We start from the raw sequence: 23,692 nt of genomic DNA, 5'->3' as shown, positions 1-23,692 counted from the left end.
GATAAGAAAACTCTGAGGTAAAACAATTGCAGAATCTTGGAGCCTGTGGCTGTGTGAGGAAGGAGGAGCTTTTAGGGAGGAGAAATTTACACCTGCCTGAGGGAAAAGTAATGCATTTGTGAGGGACAAGTAAGACAGAAGAGACTGTGAGGTAAGACCAGATTAATCTGATCTTGCAGGAAACAGAAACAAGCAGTCTGCTAGAAATAATTGATAGCTGTCTTCTGTAACATGCTTCATTTTTCCATGTTAATGTTTTTGTGTTGATTTGATTCAGGCTTGAATGTTACTTAAGTTGACAATTTTAAGGACAACTGAAGTGAGACGGATATGGAGGCTGCCGTATTTATTTCCTTTTAAGCAATACCAGTTGCCTGGCAGTCCTGCTGGTCTATTTGGCTGCAGTAGTGTCTGAATAACACCACAAACAAGCATGCAGCTAATCTGGTCAAATCTGACAATATTGTCAGAAACATCTGATCTGCATTTGCTTGTTCAGAGTCTAAGGTTAAAAGTATTAGAGACAGAGGGTCAGTAGGATAACCAGGCAGCTGGTATTGCTTAAAAGGAATTAAATATGGCAGCCTCCATATCTCTCTTATTTTAGTTCCCCTTTAAAGAAAGACTCATCTGCCAGGTTTATGCTTTCTTTGTGCACTGCATGTCCACTTGCATGCTATCAATGTTCTTACCATATGCTACATAGACCTCTATGGTGGGTGCATCAGATTACAATACAATACAGTACATGTGCCCAGTGTGATGGCAGCTTGGAACCCTGGTGACAGACTCCACCTGGCTTATAATGAAATGCACTGGCCTCCTCACCCACCATTATGTTATAACTTATTGAATCCTATACTCCTATACAGTGTAGAGCTGTGTAATACTCTGGATCTTCATGAATTAAGGTTAACTTTGAAAATTGCATTCTATTTAATTTTGACATGACAAAAAAAAATATTGTGAAAAGAATTTTAGCATGTGTTAAGTATGTTGTTAACATTATCACTATTTTTTATTTAATTATGACTGTTGTGTGATGAATGATACGGACGTCGGGACGATTGGCAATTCTGTATCTGTAGCGCAAAATGACATTTTTTTCTTTTCAGTGAAGGCATGTGTGTTTGATTAACTTGTTCAAACAGAATTCCTTGCTGGCCAGTGACTTGTGAATTAGGCAAGGGGTGTGAAACCTAGCCAGAATTCGGGTGTAATAAGTCAAAGGTTGTTCTGGCTGGTCACACTCAGATGCTAATTGAGCACCAAAAGTTCCTTTTATCACAGGAAGGGCTAAGGCAGCTTTCCCAGCGGGAGTCCAGCCGAAGCGGCACCGCTGGGGAACAGGTTTAAATGCATATGGTTTTTAATTTCGGTCTGTTAAATGAAAACCGTGTATAGCACAGCTATGAAATGAATATAGCCTTGCTCGTTAAAATCTGCTCAATATGCTGATATAAAAATCATAACCCTAACCCGTCCGGTTATTGGTGTATGACCCTTCTCGGGGACAGGACAGCCTAATGCACTCATGACAGATGTCATATTAATCAGTATTTTCTGACAAGTATGAATCTGCTATCCACCTAAATATGACATGTATAGTTTATGAGTTACAGTGTTTTACCATTTAAGCTCAAAATCCTCCTAGGAGGAGGTGGACTGTCATTGGTGGGTAATTCAGAGGGGGCATGCGTGGCCACACCCCAAAACCAGCTTCATCAAAAGCACATTGCCAGCAGGCGGACTTCAGTCCTCCAAATCTCATCTTCACAAGAGCCTGCTGCTACTAACCAGAGGACCATGTGTTTAGCGGCCATCTTGGAACTGTAACATCTGCTTGGATTACAAAATATACCTAAAAGGCCTATGATTCTGAAACCAAGGACTTTGCATTTAATTTCCTAGAAGGAAATATCCCCACACAGACTGCATTTCGGCTAAGTAAACCTTTCACAATTATTCCCTTCTATTTTAAGCTTTGTGTGTATATGTTAATTAGTGTATGTAAATGAGTGTAATGCATTTTTGTGATTAAAATGTTTAAAAATCGTTTTACGGTTATGACCTGTTTCTGAACATACACAATCGTACTTACACCTCCGAAACCGTTACCTTGTGTTCTAGAGTATCTCATATTTTTAACCCGTATACTTGAATCAGGCACAAATAGACAGATCTGGCGCCGATCCCTGCATACAGCTAAGGGTTAACTTACAGTGTTCGCAGTGTGCTAATATATTTACAGTCATGTGCTGACTCACATGTGGTGGCAAGTATTAAAATCGTACGTGTGTGGTGAATCCTTTGGTGTCAGGATGCTCCTCTCGGCTAGTCGGTTCATAGATTGCGAATCCACATATGAGCATCTATGCGCAAAGCGACAGCAAGACCGAGTTTCTGACTCTGAGTGATTGACCCGATCAATGACCGACCCGTGCGGTCTATGACATTGGTTGGCAGCTTATTGGGATTTGTGTATGTTCAGAACATCAACGGCAATGTTAATTGATTAACCTGCCAGAGCAGATCAAAATCTGTGGTCGATAACCGGTGCATTACCATTTATATAGACTAAACGTATAGCACAGAGTCCCCCCCCCCAAATCTCTTTTTCTATCCTGTCTTTTATTTTGCAACAATGGCTGATGCAGCGGGATACAAGCGAATGCAATTGTCGAATCTGGCAAACTTGTGTAAAGAAAGAGGCATTGAGACTTATAACAAAACGAAATTGCAATTAATCAAGGACTTATTGCGACTGAATACCCAGCCGGATCAGATGCTGGAAGACCCCTCGGATGGTTCAGAAGTTACTGGACCCGGGAGAGCTGGGAGTGAGCTGTTGAATCGAATTGACACACCTCCAGCCCCAGGGGAAAACAGAACCGAGTCTGAATGGATCACACTAAATGATGAGGAGCATGGTAACCGGCAGGAGCCCGTCCATGCAAACCTTTCCTGTGTTCCTGATGCTGGAATGCAGCATGCTTTACAAAGACTGTCGGAATCAAATCCTGAGCTGTACCTGCAGATTGTCAGAGAAAACGCTGACCGTGCAGAGCGCCAGGCGGAAAGAGAAGTTTCAGAACGCCAGGCAGAAAGGGAAGCTTCAGAACGCCAGGCGGAACGAGAAGCTGAACGTGCAGAGCGCCAGCTACAGGCGGAAAGAGAAGCTCAAAGCGCCAGCTACAGGCGGAAAGAGAGGAGAGAGAAGCCGCACGCAGATGCAGATCGCCTGGTAACTGCTGTGATAGCAGTTATCACGCTTTAGTGAATCAAGCCCCATGTGTCTCCGGAGCCTAGCCCCGAGTCGGCTAGCCCACCCTCTACTGCACACGCCTACCTCGTCATTGGAGCAGCTAATTGGACGGGTAGGCTATTTAGCCGGCAGACTGGCAGTAAATCAATGGCACATAACGTCGCACTGCACTGAACAGCGGTTCGATCAATTTTCAATAGGTTTCCTCCTAAAATCTATTGAAAATCTATGTGCAGTCTAGGGGTGGATTTGAACCCTCTCTGATCGGAATCTGATCAGAGAGGGATTGATCTGTTAGCCACATTGGGTGGCAATCTATGGGCTCGATTTCGTAAAGCATGATAACTGCTGTCACAGCAGTCATCACGCGAGCTTTGTGTACGCAAAGCATTACTCCGTGTGAAACCTTCCTTTATCACACAGAGTAATGCTTTGCGCGTGGCAGATCGCCTGGTAACTGCTGTGATAGCAGTTAGCACGCTTTAGTGAATCAAGCCCCATGTGTGTATAGTCACCTTTAGACATGCTTGCTCACACAAACTGCTTCCATTGCTGTTGTTTCAGGTTAAAGTTGACATATCTGGAAGGATTTTGTCAACGAGTATGTTCTTTAGTAGTGTGTAGTTTTATTGACAGTTTAAAAGTGTCATGAAGAATTAGGAGAGAATATATATGTATAATACTGTATTTGTTTAGAGAAAGTGTGTGTATAAAATAAAGAATGCGGTGCCTCTGCTGGGCACAGTGCAGGTCTGGAATAAGCTGGCAGTAGAAAGGGTATTTTTAGAGTATGAGTTACTAGAAGGGATTTGACTGTTGGCATGATTCCAGCTGTCCAGGAAGCAGATAGTGGGAAAGGTTATGGCAGACACAGGAAGCTGCAAGAAAGATCTGCTGGCAAAGAGGTCAGGATGAGAGGCATGGAAGGTGTGTGGTGAAAGGCACATAGAGCATGTTTTGTATGTTTAAATGTTTTGCTTAATTTATTGAATGTTCAATTATTTTAAGATTGCATGAAAGGGAAATGTTTGAAAAGTAAGTAAAGATTGTTTTTTCCCCCAATGCAATATTAATGGTTCGAGAACATGGTTGTGTAAAGTGAGTATGGCAGAAGGGGAGGGGCAGAGGGGTGGAGCTTCTTGATGTGACGCTCTAGTTGCTTTGTACTGCATTAGGATGGCAAGGGTATCATTCATCAGCAGCATTACAATATACGGTAATATTCTATCACATGAGATTTCTGTTGAAATATGATTGAAAGTGTATTGCTGCAAAGTGCTACAGCAGGTTAATTATCAATAGGATGGAAATTACTATTGTTCACATCACATGATGTTGCAGTCAGGGAGGTTGGCCCATGATGCCAAGTGAAGCATTTGCGTCAGGTGGCATTGGCCCTAGAGTGGCATTTCGGCGCATGCACTGGGGCAACTATACTAGCTATACTGGGGTCACCTATACTATCTGTACTGGGAGAAACTATACTAGCTAACTATACAGGGGCAACTATACTAGCTAACTATGCAGCGGCAACTCTACTAGCTATACTGGGGGCACCTATACTATCATGGGGGCAACTAAAATAGATAACTATACAGGGGCAACTATACTGGGGGCACCTATACTATCATGGGGGCAACTAAAATAGATAACTATACAAGGGCAACTATATTAGCTATACTGGGGACACCTATACATAGGCAAATGCAGGGGGGGATTACTGCTGCCTAGAATCCCCCCCTCAGACCAGAGCCGGTGCAGTGTCTGGGGAAAGACACAAGTTGAGACACCAGAATATCTGCAAGTATCCTGAAGCTCACAGCACTGCCCCCTTTCTTTCCTGGCTACAGTTGACTTTGGATGAAGCCGCAGCGTGTGTACAGAGCATGGAGCATCTCTGGGAAACTTAAGAGTCAGGTATGAGCACAGCCCTGTGCCCCTACTGTGTGAATGCTTCACTTTCCCCTTCATTACCAGTGTTGGCTGTCCTCATTATTATCTGTATACAAACTGTTCCTGATCTATCCCGTTTTCGGTCAGATGGGAAATTGCATTATGTGTACCCAACATGATGTCCTACCATATTATTATACTGTATTGTGCTTGGCTGAGGTAGACCTTTCAGGAATCCCCTCCGGGAAAATCCTGCGTTTGCCCCTGCTATACTATCTATACTGGGGGAAACTATACTAGCTAACTATACAGGGGCAACTATACTAGCTAACTATACAGGGGCAACTATATTAGCTATACTGGGGACACCTATACTATCTATACTGGGGGCAACTATACTATCTATACTGGGGGCAACTATACTAGCTTTACTGGGGACACCTATACTATCTATACTGGGAGAAACTATAATAGCTATACTGGGGCACCTATACTATCTGTACTGGGGGTAACTATACTAGCTAACTATACAGGGGCCACTATACTAGCTATACTGGGGACACCTATACTATACTATACTAGCTAACTATACAGGGCAACTATACTAGCTAACTATGCAGGGGCAACTATACTAGCTATACTGGGGGCACCTATACTATAGGTACTGGGGGAAACTATACTAGCTAACTATACAGGGGCAAAAATACTAGCTATACTTAGGGCAACTATACTAGATACTGGGGCCAACTATACTATCTATACTGGAGGCAGCTATACTAACTAACTATACAGGGGCAACTACAGTGGTTTCCAAAAGTATTCGGCCCCCTTGAAGTTTTCCACATTTTGTCCTATTACTGCCACAAACATCAATCAATTTTATTGGAATTCCACGTAAAAGACCAATGCAAAGTGGTGTACACGCGAGAAGTGGAACGAAAATCATACATGATTCCAAACATTTTTTACCAATAAATAACTGCAAAGTGGGGTGTGTGTAATTTTTCAGCCCCCTTTGGTCTTTGGAGTGCAGTCAGTTGCCCATAGACATTGCCTGATGAGTGCTAATGACTAAATAGAATGCACCTGTGTGTAATCTAATGTCAGTACAAATACAGCTGCTCTGTGACGGCCTCAGAGGTTGTCTAAGAGAATATTGGAAGCAAAAACACCATAAAGTCCAAAGAACACACCAGACAGGTCAGGGATAAAGTTATTGAGAAATTTAAAGCAGGCTTAGGCTACAAAAAGATTTCCAAAGCCTTGAACATCCCACGGAGCACTGTTTAAGCGATCATTCAGAAATAGGAGTAATGCACAACTGTAAACCTACCAAGACAAGGCCGTCCACTTAAACTCACAGGCCAAACAAGGAGAGCGCTGATCAGAAATGCAGTCAAGAGGCCCAAGGTGACTCTGGACGGGCTGCAGAGATCTACAGCTCAGGTCCATAGGACAACTATTAGTCGCGCACTGCACAAAGTTGGCCTTTATGGAAGAGTGGCAAGAAGAAAGCCTAACAAGTCCCGTTTGCAGTTTGCCACAAGCCATGTGGGAGACACAGCATGTGGAAGAAGGTGCTCTGGTCAGATGAGACCAAAATAAAACTTTTTGACCAAAATGCGAAACGCTATGTGTGGCGGAAAACTAACACTGCACATAACTCGGAACACACCATCCCCACTGTCAAATATGGTGGTGGCAGCATCATGCTCTGGGGGTGCTTCTCTTCAGCAGGGACAGGGAAGCTGGTCAGAGTTGATGGGAAGATGGATGGAGCCAAATACAGGGTAATCTTGGAAGAAAACCTCTTGGAGTCTGCAAAAGACTTGAGACTGGGGCGGAGGTTCACCTTCCAGTAGGACAACAACCCTAAACATAAAGCCAGGGCAACAATGGAATGGTTTAAAACAAAACATTTCCATGTGTTAAAATGGCCCAGTCAAAGTCCAGATCTAAATCCAATCGAGAATCTGTGGCAAGATCTGAAAACTGCTGTTCACAAACGCTGTCTATCTAATCTGACTGAGCTGGAGCTGTTTTGCAAAGAAGAATGGGCAAGGATTTCAGTCTGTAGATGTGCAAAGCTGGTAGAGACATACCCTAAAAGACTGGCAGCTGTAATTGCAGCAAAAGGTGGTTCTACAAAGTATTGACTCAGGGGGCTGAATAATTACGCACACCCCACTTTGCAGTTATTTTTTTTTTTAGATGTTTGGAATCATGTATGATTTTCGTTCCACTTTTCACGTGTACACCACTTTGTATTGGTCTTTCAATTCCAATAAAATTGATTCATTTTGTGGCAGTAATATGACAAAATGTGGAAAACTTCAAGGGGGCCGAATACTTTTGCAAACCACTGTATACTCGCTATACTGGGGGCAACTATACTACAGCAATTATACTATCTATACTGGGGGCAACTATACTGCCTATTACTGCAGCAACTATACTATCTATAATGGGGCAACTATACTAGCTACCTATACTGGGGCAACTATACTAGCTATACTGGGGCAACTATACTAGCTATACTGGGGCAACTATACTACCTATACAGGGGGCACCTATACCTAGCTACCTACCTGCCTATACTGTAGGATAAAAATTGGCAGATGCTGTGCGATCACTCCAAATGGGGGGGGGGGGGGGGGGTCCTCAAAGTTTGCCTCAGGCAGCAAAACGTCTAGAACTGGCCCTAGTTGCAGTGTGTGGCTAGCTCTATGCAAGTTTCTTAACAGACTGAGTTAGTGGCCATATGTAATACACTCAAAGTGTTAACTATGTGTAATAATTTGTTACATTTTTAATTTGCATAAAAAAATGATTTTTTTTTATGCAGAGGCATAGCAATAGTGGATGCAGAGGTTGCGACCGCATTAGGCCCCTTGGACCAGAGGAACCCCGAGGGGCCCTCCCTCAACCGCAGTATTCGCTCTTTATTGGTCCTGTGGTAGTAATAATCACTTCTATAGATGCTGTGAATAGTAGTAATCATTAACAAACGGTTCCCCATCCCCTTCTTGCTCCTATCATACTGTGGTTGTCCTTGGCAGGTTTTGGTGCGCTGCATTGTCATGTATAGTGTGCTTGGAGGGACCAATGTAAAACTTACACTGGTGCCCATAGCTCCTTAGCTATGCCAGTGCTTTTCTGCATTATGAAATTTCAATCAATTTAGCAGAAAGATTGATTTGAAAACAATGGTGGATGATGAAATGTAATTGCTGTACAGTATTAAAGTGGACCCAAATTAAAAATACAAGATTTCAGAAAGAATATCTATTTTCTAAATTATAAAAATAATAATAAATAGCAGCCTTTTTTCAGCTGCATGATGACAAATATAAAATATTTTACATTTATTGTAGGAACCCCTCCCTTCCTTTCAAATTGCCGGCCAAAATCCGGCAAACTGGTGGAATAGGTGGTGTCTGGCAATGGAGGAATTGCTAATGGCTGCCCCCAGTATAACCCTAGTTATTAAAAGAGAAGGGTGAAAAGCATGCACTTAAATGCTCATAGGCTTGAAGGAGTGTTTATTTATCTGTGTATGTGTCAGAGTGGTGCAACTAAATATTTTTAATTAAAAAATTTTTTTGGTTTGGGTCCGCTTTAAATAGTGTTTTATTTAAATGAATACAATAATAAATGAAACTTTGTATACTGTGTAACTGACATTGGTTAATTCAGTCATGCTTGTTCATTTCAGTAACTGACAGTATGCAGGAAGGTAAGGAGCTCCCTGGAGCTCTAGTGCCATCCATAGGAGGACTGGATGGAGTTATGGAAGAGCATTTAGATTACCTGAGGGAGCGCTTCACTTTGATAACCATGAAAGAGTTACAGGAAAAGAAAGAACAAGTAGCAGAGAAGATCATATTCATCTTCAACTGGGCAAACAAGCCTGATGTTGACAGCGATCTCCTGAAATGTCTTCCTCGACTGAAGCTAATTGCAAGTGCTGGAGCAGGATATAACCACCTGGACCTGAACATGATCTCAAGCTTTGGGGTAAAAGTGGCCAACACACCTCATGCAGTCACCAATCCCACCGCTGACCTGGCCATGTTGTTGCTGCTTGCATCTGCTAGAAGTCTCATTGAAGGTAGTGTTGATTAAATGTTTTATTGCTACATGCAAGTCTTATTGTCATCTGCCACTTAATTAAAATAATAATTAGCAAAACATGGTGAGATAGGTACGAAGGTGGGTATGGCCTGATTGAACAAAATCTACAATCCTCAAGTTAGAATGAACATACAAAATCTTTATTATTAATCCTTCAAATAATTGTATAAAACGATATTAAAAATGTGCCACCCAGCCCCCCAAAAACCCCAAACCCTCCCACTCAGCAACACGGGCGCCCCCTTATTTTTCACAAATATCTTTCTATATCCGGTATTCCGGCTAACCATAAAAAATCTGAGCTCAGGCATTTTTTATATATGAACGGTGAAGCATATGCATCTGCATCACTAAAAACACATCAATGTCCAGTCAGAAAAATATTTCAGCCCAAAAAAAATGTAGATTTCAGCTGGTTCTGAATATAGTGTGGATCATCATGTAGCCAGCAGAGCAAGCGGATTAGTGCAGAAAAAAGGATGTCCAGCCAGCAATAAGCAGTGCAGTCACGGCAGGTTACTCAAATCAGCCTTTTGATTTAAAAGTCCACACACAAAGCAGGCATGTTAATCGCACACTTGTAGAGCACTAGCAGGTATAAATAAAGCAGTCTGTAGCACATCAGAGACCATTGGTCGGCAGAATCGTTGCAGCACATGCAATGCTTACAGCCTAGCAGCACTTATGTCACAGTTCCAATTGCAAGGTAATTATGTACTCGATGACAGCACTCGGTGCAATACAGCTCGCACAGTATCAGCTATTGGTGACAGTCCACATACATAAACAAGAGTCATGCCCGTGGAGCTGCTTACGTCTCCATAAACAAATGTGCTGATTTCCAGTGTGGCGGCAGATGCTGATCCAAATGTGCCCAAAGATTGATGCCTGCGGTGGGTTGAGTACCAGGCTGGCTATGGAGGAAATCAAAGGCTTGCTCTGTGCAGACAGGTGGAGGCCAGGACGCTGCACATGCATCCTCGACTGGTTTCGCCAGACTTTCGGCTTCCTCTGGAGGTCTATCAGCTCCCTGTGCCCCATTGAATTCCCCCATCGGCGGGACACGGGCAGGAGGCTGACCACGCCCAACCCCACCGGCGACCAGGCGCCATAGCAACCCATCCGATGTGTCCGCCAGGCCCCACCCCCACGCCCAAACAGCCGCCGGAGGGGGTGGGCGAGAACAGACACAACGGCTCAGCGCGCCTAGCTAGAGGGATACAGATCAAAATAACTAATGTATAGAGTGCATGAACATCAATCAAATATCTCCGCATTAGGTAAACAAATATCCACGTTGAAATAACAAAATGTGGTGTGGCAAATAAATAGCAGGCCTACTCCTAAAAAAAACGGGAATATAAATCCCCTAGGAACACAAAAATCATATTGGTCCCACGAAATATCCCCTTAAAGAGAACCCGTGGTGGGTTTGAAGAATATTATCTGTATATAGAGGCTGGATCTGCCTATACAGCCCAGCCTCTGTTGCTATCCCAAACCCCCCTAAGGTCCCCCTGCACTCTGCAATCCCTCATAAATCACAGCCACGCTGCTGACAAACAGCTTGTCAGAGCTGGCTGTGTTTATCTCTATAGTGTCAGTCTGCTGCTCCCCCGCCTCCTGCAGAACTCCAGTCCCCGCCTGCATCCCTTCCCTCCCAGCTGATTGGAGGGAAGGGACGGGGGCAGGGACCGGAGCTATGCAGGAGGCGGGGGAGCAGCTGAGACTGACACTACAGATGTAAACACAGCCTCACAGCATGGCTGTGATTTATGAGGGATTGTAGAGTGCAGGGGGACCTTAGTGGGGTTTGGGATAGCAACAGAGGCGGGGCTGTATAGGCAGATCCAGCCTCTGTATGCAGATAACATTCTTTAAACACACCTCGGGTTCTCTTTAAAAGAGTACATAAATGACTCATCATCTAAATTAATTATACAATCAAAGAACCCTTGGCGATGAGAGGTAGGGCACCCCCCCCCCCCCCCCCCCTCACAGATAAGACCCAGGTCCCACAGCACCAGGAATGGTCAGAAAAGGTCAGCAGGACATCAGAAACGAGCGAAAACGAGACAAAACTAGTATTCTCGTTCAATCCTGGGGGCTCAGTCGCATGCAGTTCAAAAATCCATCGGGATTCCCTCTGCAGCAATAGTCGGTCCATGTCTCCACCTCTGATGGAGTCATGGATCCGATCTAAGCCCACAAAACGCATTTTAGTTGGACTTCCAGCATTTGCTGATTTAAAGTGTCTGGCTACCGGAGTTAGATTAGAAAGATTTGTACTTTTAATGTTGGTAACATGATCTGAGATACGTGAACGAAGCTCTTGTTTTGTCTTACCCACCTAGAATGCCCCACATGGGCATAAAAGTATATAGACAACTAGAATGGTACTACAATTGACATAATGTCCCAACTCCCAGTCTCTACCATCCGTTAACCTAACTGACCTACCCACTTGCTCATACCTGCACATTGTGCAGCCACCGCAAATGTTTGTGTCTACAACCTTGCAGTGTTTGCCATTTATTGAGGGATCGACAAAATGACTATTAACCAGTCTATCTTTCAAAGATGGTGCTCGTCGAAAAGAAAACAGAGGTCTATTAGTAATGCGCTTGCTTAACTTAGGGTCATTAAAGTGAACCTTAAGTCAAGGGGGAAAAATGAGTTTAACTCACCTGGGGCTTTCCTCAGCCCCCTGCAGCCGATCGGTGCCCTCGCAGCCCCGCTCTGATGCTCCTGGACCCACCGGCGCCGACTTCTGGTTTCGCCGTCACCGGCCGACAGGCATGGGAACGCGAGTGATTCTCCGCGTTCCCATCCATAATATAGCCCCCTATGCTGCTATTGCGGCCTCCACATCACGTTCATGGTATAAACCGGTAGTGAGTAAGGACGTACGATTACTGGCATCTGCCCTTCTATAGGCCCGTTTTAGAGTCCCCTCGGCATATCCCCTTTCCTTGAATCTCTTTTTGAGGATATTGGCTTCTGCCCTGAAAGAAGCATCATCAGAGCAGTTGCGTCTCACACGTAAATATTGGCCCACCGGTATCCCCCTCACAGTGTGTGTGGGGTGGAAGCTACAGTATATGCCCTCAAAAGTGAGTTGGTGGCAGTATCCTTCCTATACAACCGGGTCCACACTTGACCACCGTTGTCCAAATAATAATTATTTATATTTTTCTATTGTGTGCCATAAGAATATTGTTATATAAGTTATAGAACGTTAGAAAGAGTAAGTAGGTGGTCAATCATAAGGTTTTTGCAGTATTGTAAATGTAATCAGCATATCACAGAGTGTTCTGGAAAGCAAGGTTTTACAATTCATTGTGTTATATTAAGGCATACTCCTTTCCAAAGAGTCAGTGCAAATCTATTACATGGCTATACAGATCGCAGTCTCATCATAATAGTGCACTGGCCTTAACTACTTTAGGACCGAAGTAGTTGAAATCTATGCCCTGTTTTCATGGCCATCTGATTGCCAGGGCGTAGACTTCAACTCACCGCCGATGCGCACATAGGCCTTTTTTCGACACTTCCACCGATCTCACCGCTGAATCTCCGCTGTCTCCTGCCGCAGTTCACTGTCTCTGCCTGTTTCTGTGACGGCAGAGTCCCGTTAGCGGGTCAGGAGCTGATCTTATTGACTCCTGGTCCTGTCTTTCAATGTATGCAACTCCTTTTGGCTTACATTGAAAGACAGGGTCAGGAGCCAATGAAAGCGGCTCCAGACCAGCTCACAGGAACTCTGCTGTCAGAGCCCATATTCCCGACATGCGGCGGTAGCAGCGGGTATGTGCAGCGATTTGTCGGGATTCCGTCGTTTCTGTACCAGCGGTCTCTGGTCCTTAAAGAGAACCCAAGGTGTGTTTAAAGAATGTTATCTGCATACAGAGGCTGGATCTGCCTATACAGCCCAGCCTCTGTTGCTATCCCAAACCCCACTAAGGTCCCTCTGCACTCTGCAATCCCTCATAAATCACAGCCATGCTGTGAGGCTGTGTTTACATCTGTAGTGTCAGTCTCAGCTGCTCCCCCGCCTCCTGCATAGCTCCGGTCCCTGCCCCGTCCCTTCCCTCCAATCAGTAGGGAGGGAAGGGATGCAGGCGGGGACTGGAGTTCTGCAGGAGGCGGGGAGAGCAGCAGACTGACACTATAGAGATAAACACAGCCAGCTCTGACAAGATGTTTGTCAGCAGCGTGGCTGTGATTTATGAGGGATTGCAGAGTGCAGGGGGACCTTAGGGGGGTTTGGGATAGCAACAGAGGCTGGGCTGTATAGGCAGATCCAGCCTCTGTATGCAGATAATATTCTTCAAACCCACCTCGGGTTCTCTTTAAGGGGGCAGAGACCGCTGGTACTTAAGTGGTTAAAGGACAACAGACCTGAGAGGTACATGGAGGCGGCCATATTTATTTCCTTTGAAACAGTGCAGATTGCCTGGTTGCCCTGCTGATCCACCGCATCTAATACTTTTTGTCAAAACCCCTAAACAAGCATGCAGATCAAATGTTTGACTGCATTTGTCGCATGCTTGTTTCAGGTGTGTGATTCAGACACTACTGATGCATGAAAAATTAGCAGGACTGCCAGGCAATGTGCATTGTTTAAAAGAAAATAATTCTGGCACCCACCATATGCCTCTCAGGTCAGTTGTCCTTGAAGGTTTACACAATGTTTATATGAGATATTGCGCTTTTATGCATCGTTCCCACTCCAAATGTCAAATCCACAGTTCATTATCTTCTCTCCTCATTTCACCCGTCTTCCAACTCATACCAATGTCAACAAAGTTAGAACACAAATGGCATAGCAGGACTGTTAAAAGAACTGGTTTCTTCCACCACACAGCCCTTTGTTCTCCTTTGTGCCCAACCAGTGTATACAGTGGTTTGCAAAAGTATTTGGCCCCCTTGAAGTTTTCCACATTTTGTCCTATTACTGCCATGAATCAATTTTATTGGAATGCCATGTGAAAGACCAATACAAAGTGTTGTACACGTGAGAAGTGGAATGAAAATCATACATGATTCCAAACATTTTTTACAAAAAAATAACTGAAAAGTGGGGTGTGTGTGATTATTCAGCCCCCTTTGGTCTGAGTGCAGTCAGTTGCCCATAGACATTGCCCGATGAATGCTAATGACTAAATAGAGTGCACCTGTGTATAATTTAATGTCATTACAAATACAGCTGCTCTGTGACCGCCTCAGAGGTTGTCTAAGAGAATATTGGGAGCAACAACACTATGAAGTCCAAAGAACACACCAGACAGGTCAGGGATAAAGTTATTGAGAAATGTAAAGCAGGCTTAGGCTACAAAAAGATTTCCAAAGCCTTGAACATCCCACGGAGCACTGTTCAAGCGATCATTCAGAAATGGAAGGAGTATGGCACAACTGTAAACTTACCAAGACAAGGCCGTCCACCTAAACTCACAGGCCGAGCAAGGAGAGCGCTGATCAGAAATGCAGTCAAGAGGCCCATGGTGACTCTGGAAGAGCTGCAGAGATCTACAGCTCAGGTGGGGGAATCTGTCCATAGGACAACTATTAGTCGTGCACTGCACAAAGTTTGCCTTTATGGAAGAGTGGCAAGAAAAAGGCCATTGTTAACAGAAAAGCATAAGAAGTCCTGTTTGCAGTTTGCCACAAGCCATGTGGGGAACCCAGCAAACATGTGGAAGAAAGTGCTCTGGTCAGATGAGAGCAAAATTGAACTTTTTGGCCAAAATGCAAAATGCTATGTGTGGCGTAAAACTAATACTGCACATCACTCTGAACACACCATCCCCACTGTCAAATATGGTGGTGGTAGCATCATGCTCTCGGGTTGCTTCTCTTCAGCAGGGACAGGGAAGCTGGTCAGAGTTGATGGGAAGATGGATGGAGCCAAATACAGGGCAAACTTGGAAGAAAACCTCTTGGAGTCTGCAAAAGACTGAGACCAGGGGCGGAGGTTCGCCTTCCAGCAGGACAACGACCCTAAACATATAGCCAGGGCAACAATGGAATGGTTTACAACAAAACATATCCTTGTGTTAGAATGGCCCAGTCAAAGTCCAGATCTAAATCCAATCGAGAATCTGTGGTAAGATCTGAAAACTGCTGTTCACAAACGCTGTCCCTCTAATCTGACTGAGCTGGAGCTGTTTTGCAAAGAAGAATGGGCAAAGATTTCAGTCTCTAGATGTGCAAAGCTGGTAGAGACATACCCTAAAAGACTGGCAGCTGTAATTGCAGCAAAAGATGGTTCTACAAAGTATTGACTCAGGGGGCTGAATAATTACGCACACCCCACTTTGCAGTTATTTTTTTTTTTTTTGTTTGGAATCATGTATGATTTTTGTTCCACTTCTCACGTGTACACCACTTTGTATTGGTCTTTTACATGGAATTCCAATAAAATTGATTCATGTTTGAGGCAGTGATATGACAAAATGTGGAAAACTTCAAGGGGGCCGAATACTTTTGCAAACCACTGTATATAAGAAATCCAGACTCCACCACCAGCACTTTCAAACAAGGCCGCTTACCCTGTGTATTTGCTCATGCCCTACAGACAGCGACTAGCACTTGGTGTACACAGCTTTCCGTGCTCAAAATCCTATTACCCTCTCCAATCAGCACACTTGTCACACATTCCTGTCACCCACACCAGGTGGGCTCTCACCAACAGGGTTGCTGTCCAGATTATAAAACAGCCATACATGCTCTTTTGCGTTTTGATTGGCACTCTCCCCCGCCAGCTGTTTCATCAGCAGCTCCCACCAGACTCCCAAATCCCAATCAGTTCTCTCTGGAACAATATTGCAAACCTCCCATCCTGCCACCTTTAAACAACTGAGAGGACTACAATAGTCCAAAATCATTTATTGCTATAATAATTAACCACTTCCCGACCGCCGTATATACAATTGGCGGCCGGGAAGTGGACGCCGCAAGGACCGCCGTATTGACAAAATGCGGCGGTCCTTGTATGGGCATGGGCGGAGCGATCGCGTCATCCGTGACGCGATCCTCCGCCTGGCGCCGCTTACCCACCGCAACATCCCGCCGGCCATACGGAAGCGCCGGCGGGATGTTAACCCGACGATCGCCGCATACAAAGTGTATAATACACTTTGTAATGTTTACAAAGTGTATTATACAGGCTGCCTCCTGCCCTGGTGGTCCCAATGTCCGAGGGACCACCAGGGCAGGCTGCAGCCACCCTAGTCTGCACCAAGCACACTGATTTCCCCCCCCCCCCTGCCCCAGATCGCCCACAGCACCCATCAGACCCCCCCCTGCCCACCCCCCAGACCCCTGTTTGCACCCAATCACCCCCCTAATCACCCATCAATCACTCCCTGTCACTATCTGTCAACGCTATTTTTTTTTTATCCCCCCCCTGCCCCCCGCTCCCTCCTGATCACCCCCCCACCCCTCAGTATCTCCCCAGACCCCCCCCCCCAGACCCCCCCCCATGTACTGTATGCATCTATCCCCCCTGATCACCTGTCAATCACCTGTCAATCACCCGTCAATCACCCGTCAATCACCCCCTGTCACTGCCACCCATCAATCAGCCCCTAACCTGCCTCTTGCGGGCAATCTGATCACCCCCCCACACCAATAGATCGCCCGCAGATCCGACATCAGATCACCTCCCAAATCCATTGTTTACATCTATTCTCTCCTCTAAACACCCACTAATTACCCATCAATCACCCATCAATCACCCCCTATCACCACCTGTCACTTTTACCTATCAGATCAGACCCTAATCTGCCCCTTGCGGGCACCCAATCACCCGCCCACACGCTCAGATTGCCCTCTGACCCCCCCTTATCAATTCACCAGTGCATTAATTACATCTGTTCTTCCCTGTAATAACCCACTGATCACCTGTCAATCACCTGCCAATCACCTATCACCCATCAATCACCCCCTGTCACCCCCTGTCACTGCCACCCATCAATCAGCCCCTAACCTGCCCCTTGAGGGCAATCTGATCACCCACCCACACCATTAGATCGCCCGCAAACCCGCCGTCAGATTACCTCCCAAATGTATTGTTTACATCTGTTATCTTCTCTAAACACCCACTAATTACCCATCAATCACCCATCAATCACCCCCTATCACCAACCGTCACTGTTACCTATCAGATCAGACCCTAATCTGCCCCTTGCGGGCACCCAATCACCCGCCCACAAGCTCAGATTGCCCTCAGACCCCACCCCCCCCCCTTATCAATTTGCCAGTGCATTAATTACATCTGGCCTTCCCTGTAATAACCCACTGATCACCTGTCAATCACCTGCCAATCACCTATCACCCATCAATCACCCCCTGTCACTGCCACCCAACAATCAGCCCCTAACCTTCCCCTTGCGGGCAAACTGATCACCCACCCACACCAACAGATCGCCCGCAGATCCGACATCAGATCACCACCCAAGCGCAGTGTTTCCATCTATTCTCTCCTCTAAACACCCACTAATTACCCATCAATCACCCATCAATCACCCCCTATCACCACCTGTCACTGTTACCCATCAGATCAGACCCTAATCTGCCCCTTGCGGGCACCCAATCGCCCGCCTACACGCTCAGATTGCCCTCAGACCCCCCCCTTATCAATTCGCCAGTGCAATATTTACATCTGTTCTCCCCTGTAATAACCCACTGATTACCTGTCAATCACCTATCAATCACCCATCAATCACCCCCTGTCACTGCCACCCATCAATCACCCCCTGTCACTGCCGCCCATCAATCACCCGCTGTCACTGCCACCCATCAATCAGCCCCTAACCTGCCCCTTGCGGGCAATCTGATCACCCACCCACACCAATAGATCACCCGCAGATCCGACGTCCGATCACCTCCCAAGTGCAGTGTTTACATCTGTTCTCTACCCTAAACACCCACTAATTACCCATCAATCACCCCCTGTCACTGCTACCTATCAGATTAGACCCCTATCTGCCCCTAGGGCACTCAATCACCCGCCAACACCCTCAGAATGCCCTCAGACCCCAGCCCTGATCACCTCGCCAGTGCATTGCTTGCATCTATTCCCCCCTCTAATCACACCTTGAGACACCCATCAATCACCTCCTGTCACCCCCTAGCACACCTACCCATCAGATCAGGCCCCAATTTGCCCCGTGTGGGCTCCTGATCACTCGGCCAAACCCTCAGATCCCCCTCAGACCCCCTTCCGATCACCTCCCCAGTGCATTGATTGCATCTATTTTCCCCTCTAACCACCCCCTGAGACACCCATCAATCACCTCCTGTCACCCCCCTAGCACTCCTATCCATCAGATCAGGCCCAATACAACCTGTCATCTAAAAGGCCACCCTGCTTATGACCGGTTCCACAAAATTTGCCCCCTCATAGACCACCTGTCATCAAAATTTGCAGATGCTTATACCCCTGAACAGTCATTTTGAGACATTTGGTTTCCAGACTACTCACAGTTTTGGGCCTGTAAAATGCCAGGGCGGTATAGGAACCCCACAAGTGACCCCATTTTAGAAAAAAAGACACCCCAAGGTATTCTGTTAGGTGTATGACGAGTTCATAGAAGATTTTATTTTTTGTCAAAAGTTAGCAGAAATTGATTTTTATTGTTTTATTTTTCACAAAGTGTCATTTTTCACTAACTTGTGACAAAAAATAAAATCTTCTATGAACTCGCCATACACCTAACAGAATACCTTGGGGTGTCTTCTTTCTAAAATGGGGTCACTTGTGGGGTTCCTATACTGCCCTTGCATTTTAGGGGCCCTAAACCGCGAGGAGTAGTCTAGAAAACAAATGCCTCAAAATGACCTGTGAATAGGACGTTGGGCCCCTTAGCGCACCTAGGCTGCAAAAAAGTGTCACATGTGGTACCGCCGTACTCAGGAAAAGTAGTATAATGTGTTTTGGGGTGTATTTTTACACATACCCATGCTGGGTGGGAGAAATTTCTATGTAAATGGACAATTGTGTGTACAAAAAATCAAACAATTGTCATTTACAGAGATATTTCTCCCACTTAGCATGGGTATGTGTAAAAATACACCCCAAAACGCATTATACTACTTCTCCTGAGTACGGCGGTACCACATGTGTGGCACTTTTTTTTACACCCTAAGTACGCTAAGGGGCCCAAAGTCCAATGAGTACCTTTAGGATTTCGCAGGTCATTTTGCGACATTTGGTTTCAAGACTACTCCTCACGGTTTAGGGCCCCTAAAATGCCAGGGCAGTATAGGAACCCCACAAATGACCCCATTCTAGAAAGAAGACACCCAAAGGTATTCCGTACGGAGTATGGTGAGTTCATAGAAGATTTTATTTTTTGTCACAAGTTAGCGGAAAATGACACTTTGTGAAAAAAAACAATTAAAATCAATTTTCCGCTAACTTGTGACAAAAAAATAAAAACTTCTATGAACTCACCATACTCCTAACGGAATACCTTGGGGTGTCTTCTTTCTAAAATGGGGTCATTAGTGGGGTTCCTATACTGCCCTGGCATTTTAGGGGCCCTAAACCGTGAGGAGTAGTCTTGAAACAAAAATGACCTGTGAAATCCTAAAGGTACTCATTGGACTTTGGGCCCCTTAGTGCAGTTAGGGTGCAAAAAAGTGCCACACATGTGGTATCGCCGTACTCGGGAGAAGTAGTATAATGTGTTTTGGGGTGTAGTTTTACACATACCCATGCTGGGTGGGAGAAATACTTCTGTAAATGACAATCTTTTGATTTTTTTACACACAATTGTCCATTTACAGAGGTATTTCTCCCCCCCAGCATGGGTATGTGTAAAAATACACCCCAAAACACATTGTACTACTTCTCCCGAGTATGGCGATACCACATGTGTGGCACTTTTTTGCACCCTAACTGCGCTAAAGGGCCCAAAGTCCAATGAGTACCTTTAGGATTTCACAGGTCATTTTGAGAAATTTCGTTTCAAGACTACTCCTTACGGTTTAGGGCCCCTAAAATGCCAGGGCAGTATAGGAACCCCACAAATGACCCCATTTTAGAAAGAAGACACCCCAAGGTATTCCGTTAGTAGTATGGCGAGTTCATAGAAGATTTTATTTTTTGTCACAAGTTAGCGGAAATTGATTTTAATTGTGTTTTTTCACAAAGTGTCATTTTCCGCTAAGTTGTGACAAAAAATAAAATCTTCTATGAACTCACCATACTCCTAACAGAATACCTTGGGGTGTCTTCTTTCTAAAATGGGGTCATTTGTGGGGTTCCTATACTGCCCTGGAATTTTAGGGGCCCTAAACCGTGAGGAGTAGTCTTGAAACGAAATTTCTCAAAATGACCTGTGAAATCCTAAAGGTACTCATTGGACTTTGGGCCCTTTAGCGCAGTTAGGGTGCAAAAAAGTGCCACACATGTGGTATCGCCGTACTCAGGAGAAGTAGTATAATGTGTTTTGTGGTGTATTTTTACACATACCCATGCTGAGTGGGAGAAAGATCTCTGTAAATGGACAATTGTGTGTAAAAAAAATTAACAAATTGTCATTTACAGAGATATTTCTCCCACCCAGCATGGGTATGTGTAAAAATACACCCCAAAACACATTATACTACTTCTCTTGAGTACGGCAATACCACATGTGTGGCACTTTTTTGCAGCCTAACTGCGCTAAGGGGTCCAAAGTCCAATGAGCACCTTTAGGCTTTACAGGGGTGCTTACAATTTAGCACCCCCCAAAATGTCAGGACAGTAAACACACCCTACAAATGACCCCATTTTGGAAAGTAGACCCTTCAAGGTATTCAGAGAGGGGCATGGTGAGTCCGTGGCAGATTTCATTTTCTTTTTGTCGCAAGTTAGAAGAAATGGAAACTTTTTTTTTTTCCTCACAAAGTGTCATTTTCCGCTTACTTGTGACAAAAAATAATATCTTCTATGAACTCACTATGCCTCTCAGTGAATACTTTGGGATGTCTTCTTTCCAAAATGGGGTAATTTGGGGGGTATTTATTCTATCCTGGAATTCTAGCCCCTCATGAAACATGACAGGGGGTCAGAAAAGTCATAGATGCTTGAAAATGAGAAAATTCACTTTTTGCACCATAGTTTGTAAACGCTATAACTTTTACCCAAACCAATAAATATACACTGAATGGGTTTTTTTTTTATCAAAAACATGTTTGTCCACATTTTTCGCGCTGCATGTATACAGAAATTTTACTTTATTTGAAAAATGTCAGCACAGAAAGTTAAAAAAATCATTTTTTTGCCAAAATTCATGTCTTTTTTGATGAATATAATAAAAAGTAAAAATCGCAGGAGCAATCAAATAGCACCAAAAGAAAGCTTTATTAGTGACAAGAAAAGGAGCCAAAATTCATTTAGGTGGTAGGTTGTATGAGCGAGCAATAAACCGTGAAAGCTGCAGTGGTCTGAATGGAAAAAAAGTGGCCGGTCCTTAAGGGGTAGAAAGCTCTAGGTCCTCAAGTGGTTAAAAGGTTGTGCATTGACATTTAAGCAAATATGTGCATTAAAACCGGTGCAGCTCACTTTATGACCATGCTGGCTTACTGTCGTACTTCCATGCTCACCGGGGGCTATGGAGATTACTTATACATCACTGAACTCTTGGGTGCTGTTTACAATGGCCTCGATTCATAAAAGTGCTGTGGGGAAGGTAACGTCGAGCGGGGAAACACCGCTGTCGGTATTTCCGCCTTCAGGGTGGTAATTCATAAAAATTTTGCTAGATGTGACAGGCGTGCGGAGATATTCCGCTGTAGGCAGGCGTAAGGCTGTCGGGAGACATGCGGAAACAGGGGAAGCAGGCGGAGTCCCTCCGTGCGGTGTTCTCTCTGCAGCTGCTTGGGAGGTCTGTCCCATTCACTGCAATGTATTCCGCACGCTTCTCGCCACATCAGAGGTAGCGGTAATACCCGTCCGCATACCGCTACCTCTAATCTTTATGAATTGACTACTTGTTACTTTTGCTATGATAATCACCGCGCAAGGCGGTGATTGATCACTCTGCTCACGAATGTCGGCTTTTCATGCGGAAAAAGCCTTTATGAATACAGATTTTGCTGTGTGGTCGGTAAAGTGAGCAGTTTTCAGCATTTCCGAATGCGGGAATGCTTTATGAATCGAGGCCAATGTATGCATTCTCCATCTTCTCCTAGTTTCTAACTTTCCTCATTGATTAGACAGTGAGGGAGACAGAGACTAGTGAAAGCTGAGTTGAAGAGATGGATGTTGTAGATACCTGAAAACTGTTGCTGAAAGATCAGCACTGCAGTACTGGTAGAGCCACTGGGGACACCTACCTGCCTCCACATGTCATATCAGCATCAACTTTATCATCCCTCCCACCAAACAGCACTCACATGACCACTAAATCTGCCACCTGCAGTCATAGGACCCATTAATCTGCCCCCCCCCCCCCCCACACACACACACACACACTCCGAGTTTGCCCCAATATGGCCTGATAACTGGAAGAAGAACCCTCTTCTGTTGATAACATTACAATAAGAATAGGCAGTAAACCATCCAAGCCTGAATTAGGAGTACTGAATAAAATATATAAGCAGTATTATTTGGTATATGAATAGTATAGAATAGAATAAAACATATACAGTACTGTATGAAGCAATGGAATAGTCATGTTCTCGTCTTCATTCAAACCGTGCCTTTTTTTTTTTTTATAGCCAACAAGATTGCTTTATCTCCAGATACTTATCGTTTCCATGCTAACTGGGTATCAACAGGGGATATAACAGGAAAAACTCTTGGTATTGTTGGAATGGGAAGGATCGGCTTCAAAATTGCACAAAGAGCGCGTGTATTTGAAATGAAGATTGTGTATCACAACAGGCATCGAAGGTAGTCAAATCTGAATATCTGGAAGATTCTGTAGCTACTTTCAATAAACACCTTTCTGATGGTTTTCTCTAGCTTAGGACTTCAGATGAATAAGGGATATAAAGCGGACCTGAACTCAGAACTTCTTCTCTGCTCTAAATAACAAGCAACAGCATAATAACCTTTAAAGAAAAACATTTCCTTGTTGCAGCTCATACAAATCCTGCAATAAATCTGCAGTGTGTCTACTTCCTGCTTTCATGGATGCAGACCTATTGTTAACATTCTGTGTTTACAAATTAGCTGTTCTGCTGTGGCAGAGGAGATTACTGAGCGGCCACGGCTAAGAGATCAAATTACAGTGGCTATTACTTACAGATTTTCCTCCCTGCTACCTAATTGCCTAACACTGACTTCCTTCTCCACACCTAATACTACCCTCCCTTCCTTTGACTAACTTTGACTTTCCTCTCCACACCTAACCCTAACCTTTTTATTATGTTATTGCCTAACACTGACTGCCCTTTCCAGGA

The 23,692-nt window shown here is 44.7% G+C and overlaps 1 protein-coding gene across 11 annotated transcripts in view; it reads left to right on the top strand.

The window, feature by feature from the left end:
• LOC137518766 (glyoxylate/hydroxypyruvate reductase B-like) overlaps window positions 1–23,692 on the top strand; it is a 105,725-nt gene that overhangs the window by 64,075 nt on the left and 17,958 nt on the right. For 6 of the 11 annotated variants that reach the window (XM_068237014.1, XM_068237015.1, XM_068237020.1 and 3 more), the window contains 2 exons: window positions 8,874–9,269; window positions 23,006–23,180. In XM_068237014.1, coding sequence (XP_068093115.1) covers window positions 8,885–9,269; window positions 23,006–23,180 — 560 coding nt within the window. In that variant the 5' untranslated portion in view covers window positions 8,874–8,884. Of the gene's footprint in view, window positions 1–66; window positions 152–4,112; window positions 4,193–5,115; window positions 5,183–8,854; window positions 9,270–23,005; window positions 23,181–23,692 lie in introns of those variants that run through there. The other 5 variants (XM_068237016.1, XM_068237017.1, XM_068237013.1 and 2 more) reach the window with 5 other exon arrangements.

Source organism: Hyperolius riggenbachi, chromosome 5 (assembly GCF_040937935.1).
Source record: "Hyperolius riggenbachi isolate aHypRig1 chromosome 5, aHypRig1.pri, whole genome shotgun sequence".
NCBI classification, from domain to species: domain Eukaryota; kingdom Metazoa; phylum Chordata; class Amphibia; order Anura; family Hyperoliidae; genus Hyperolius; species Hyperolius riggenbachi.
Note: the sequence above shows the minus strand (reverse complement) of the source record. Positions and strands in the feature narration are given on the sequence as shown.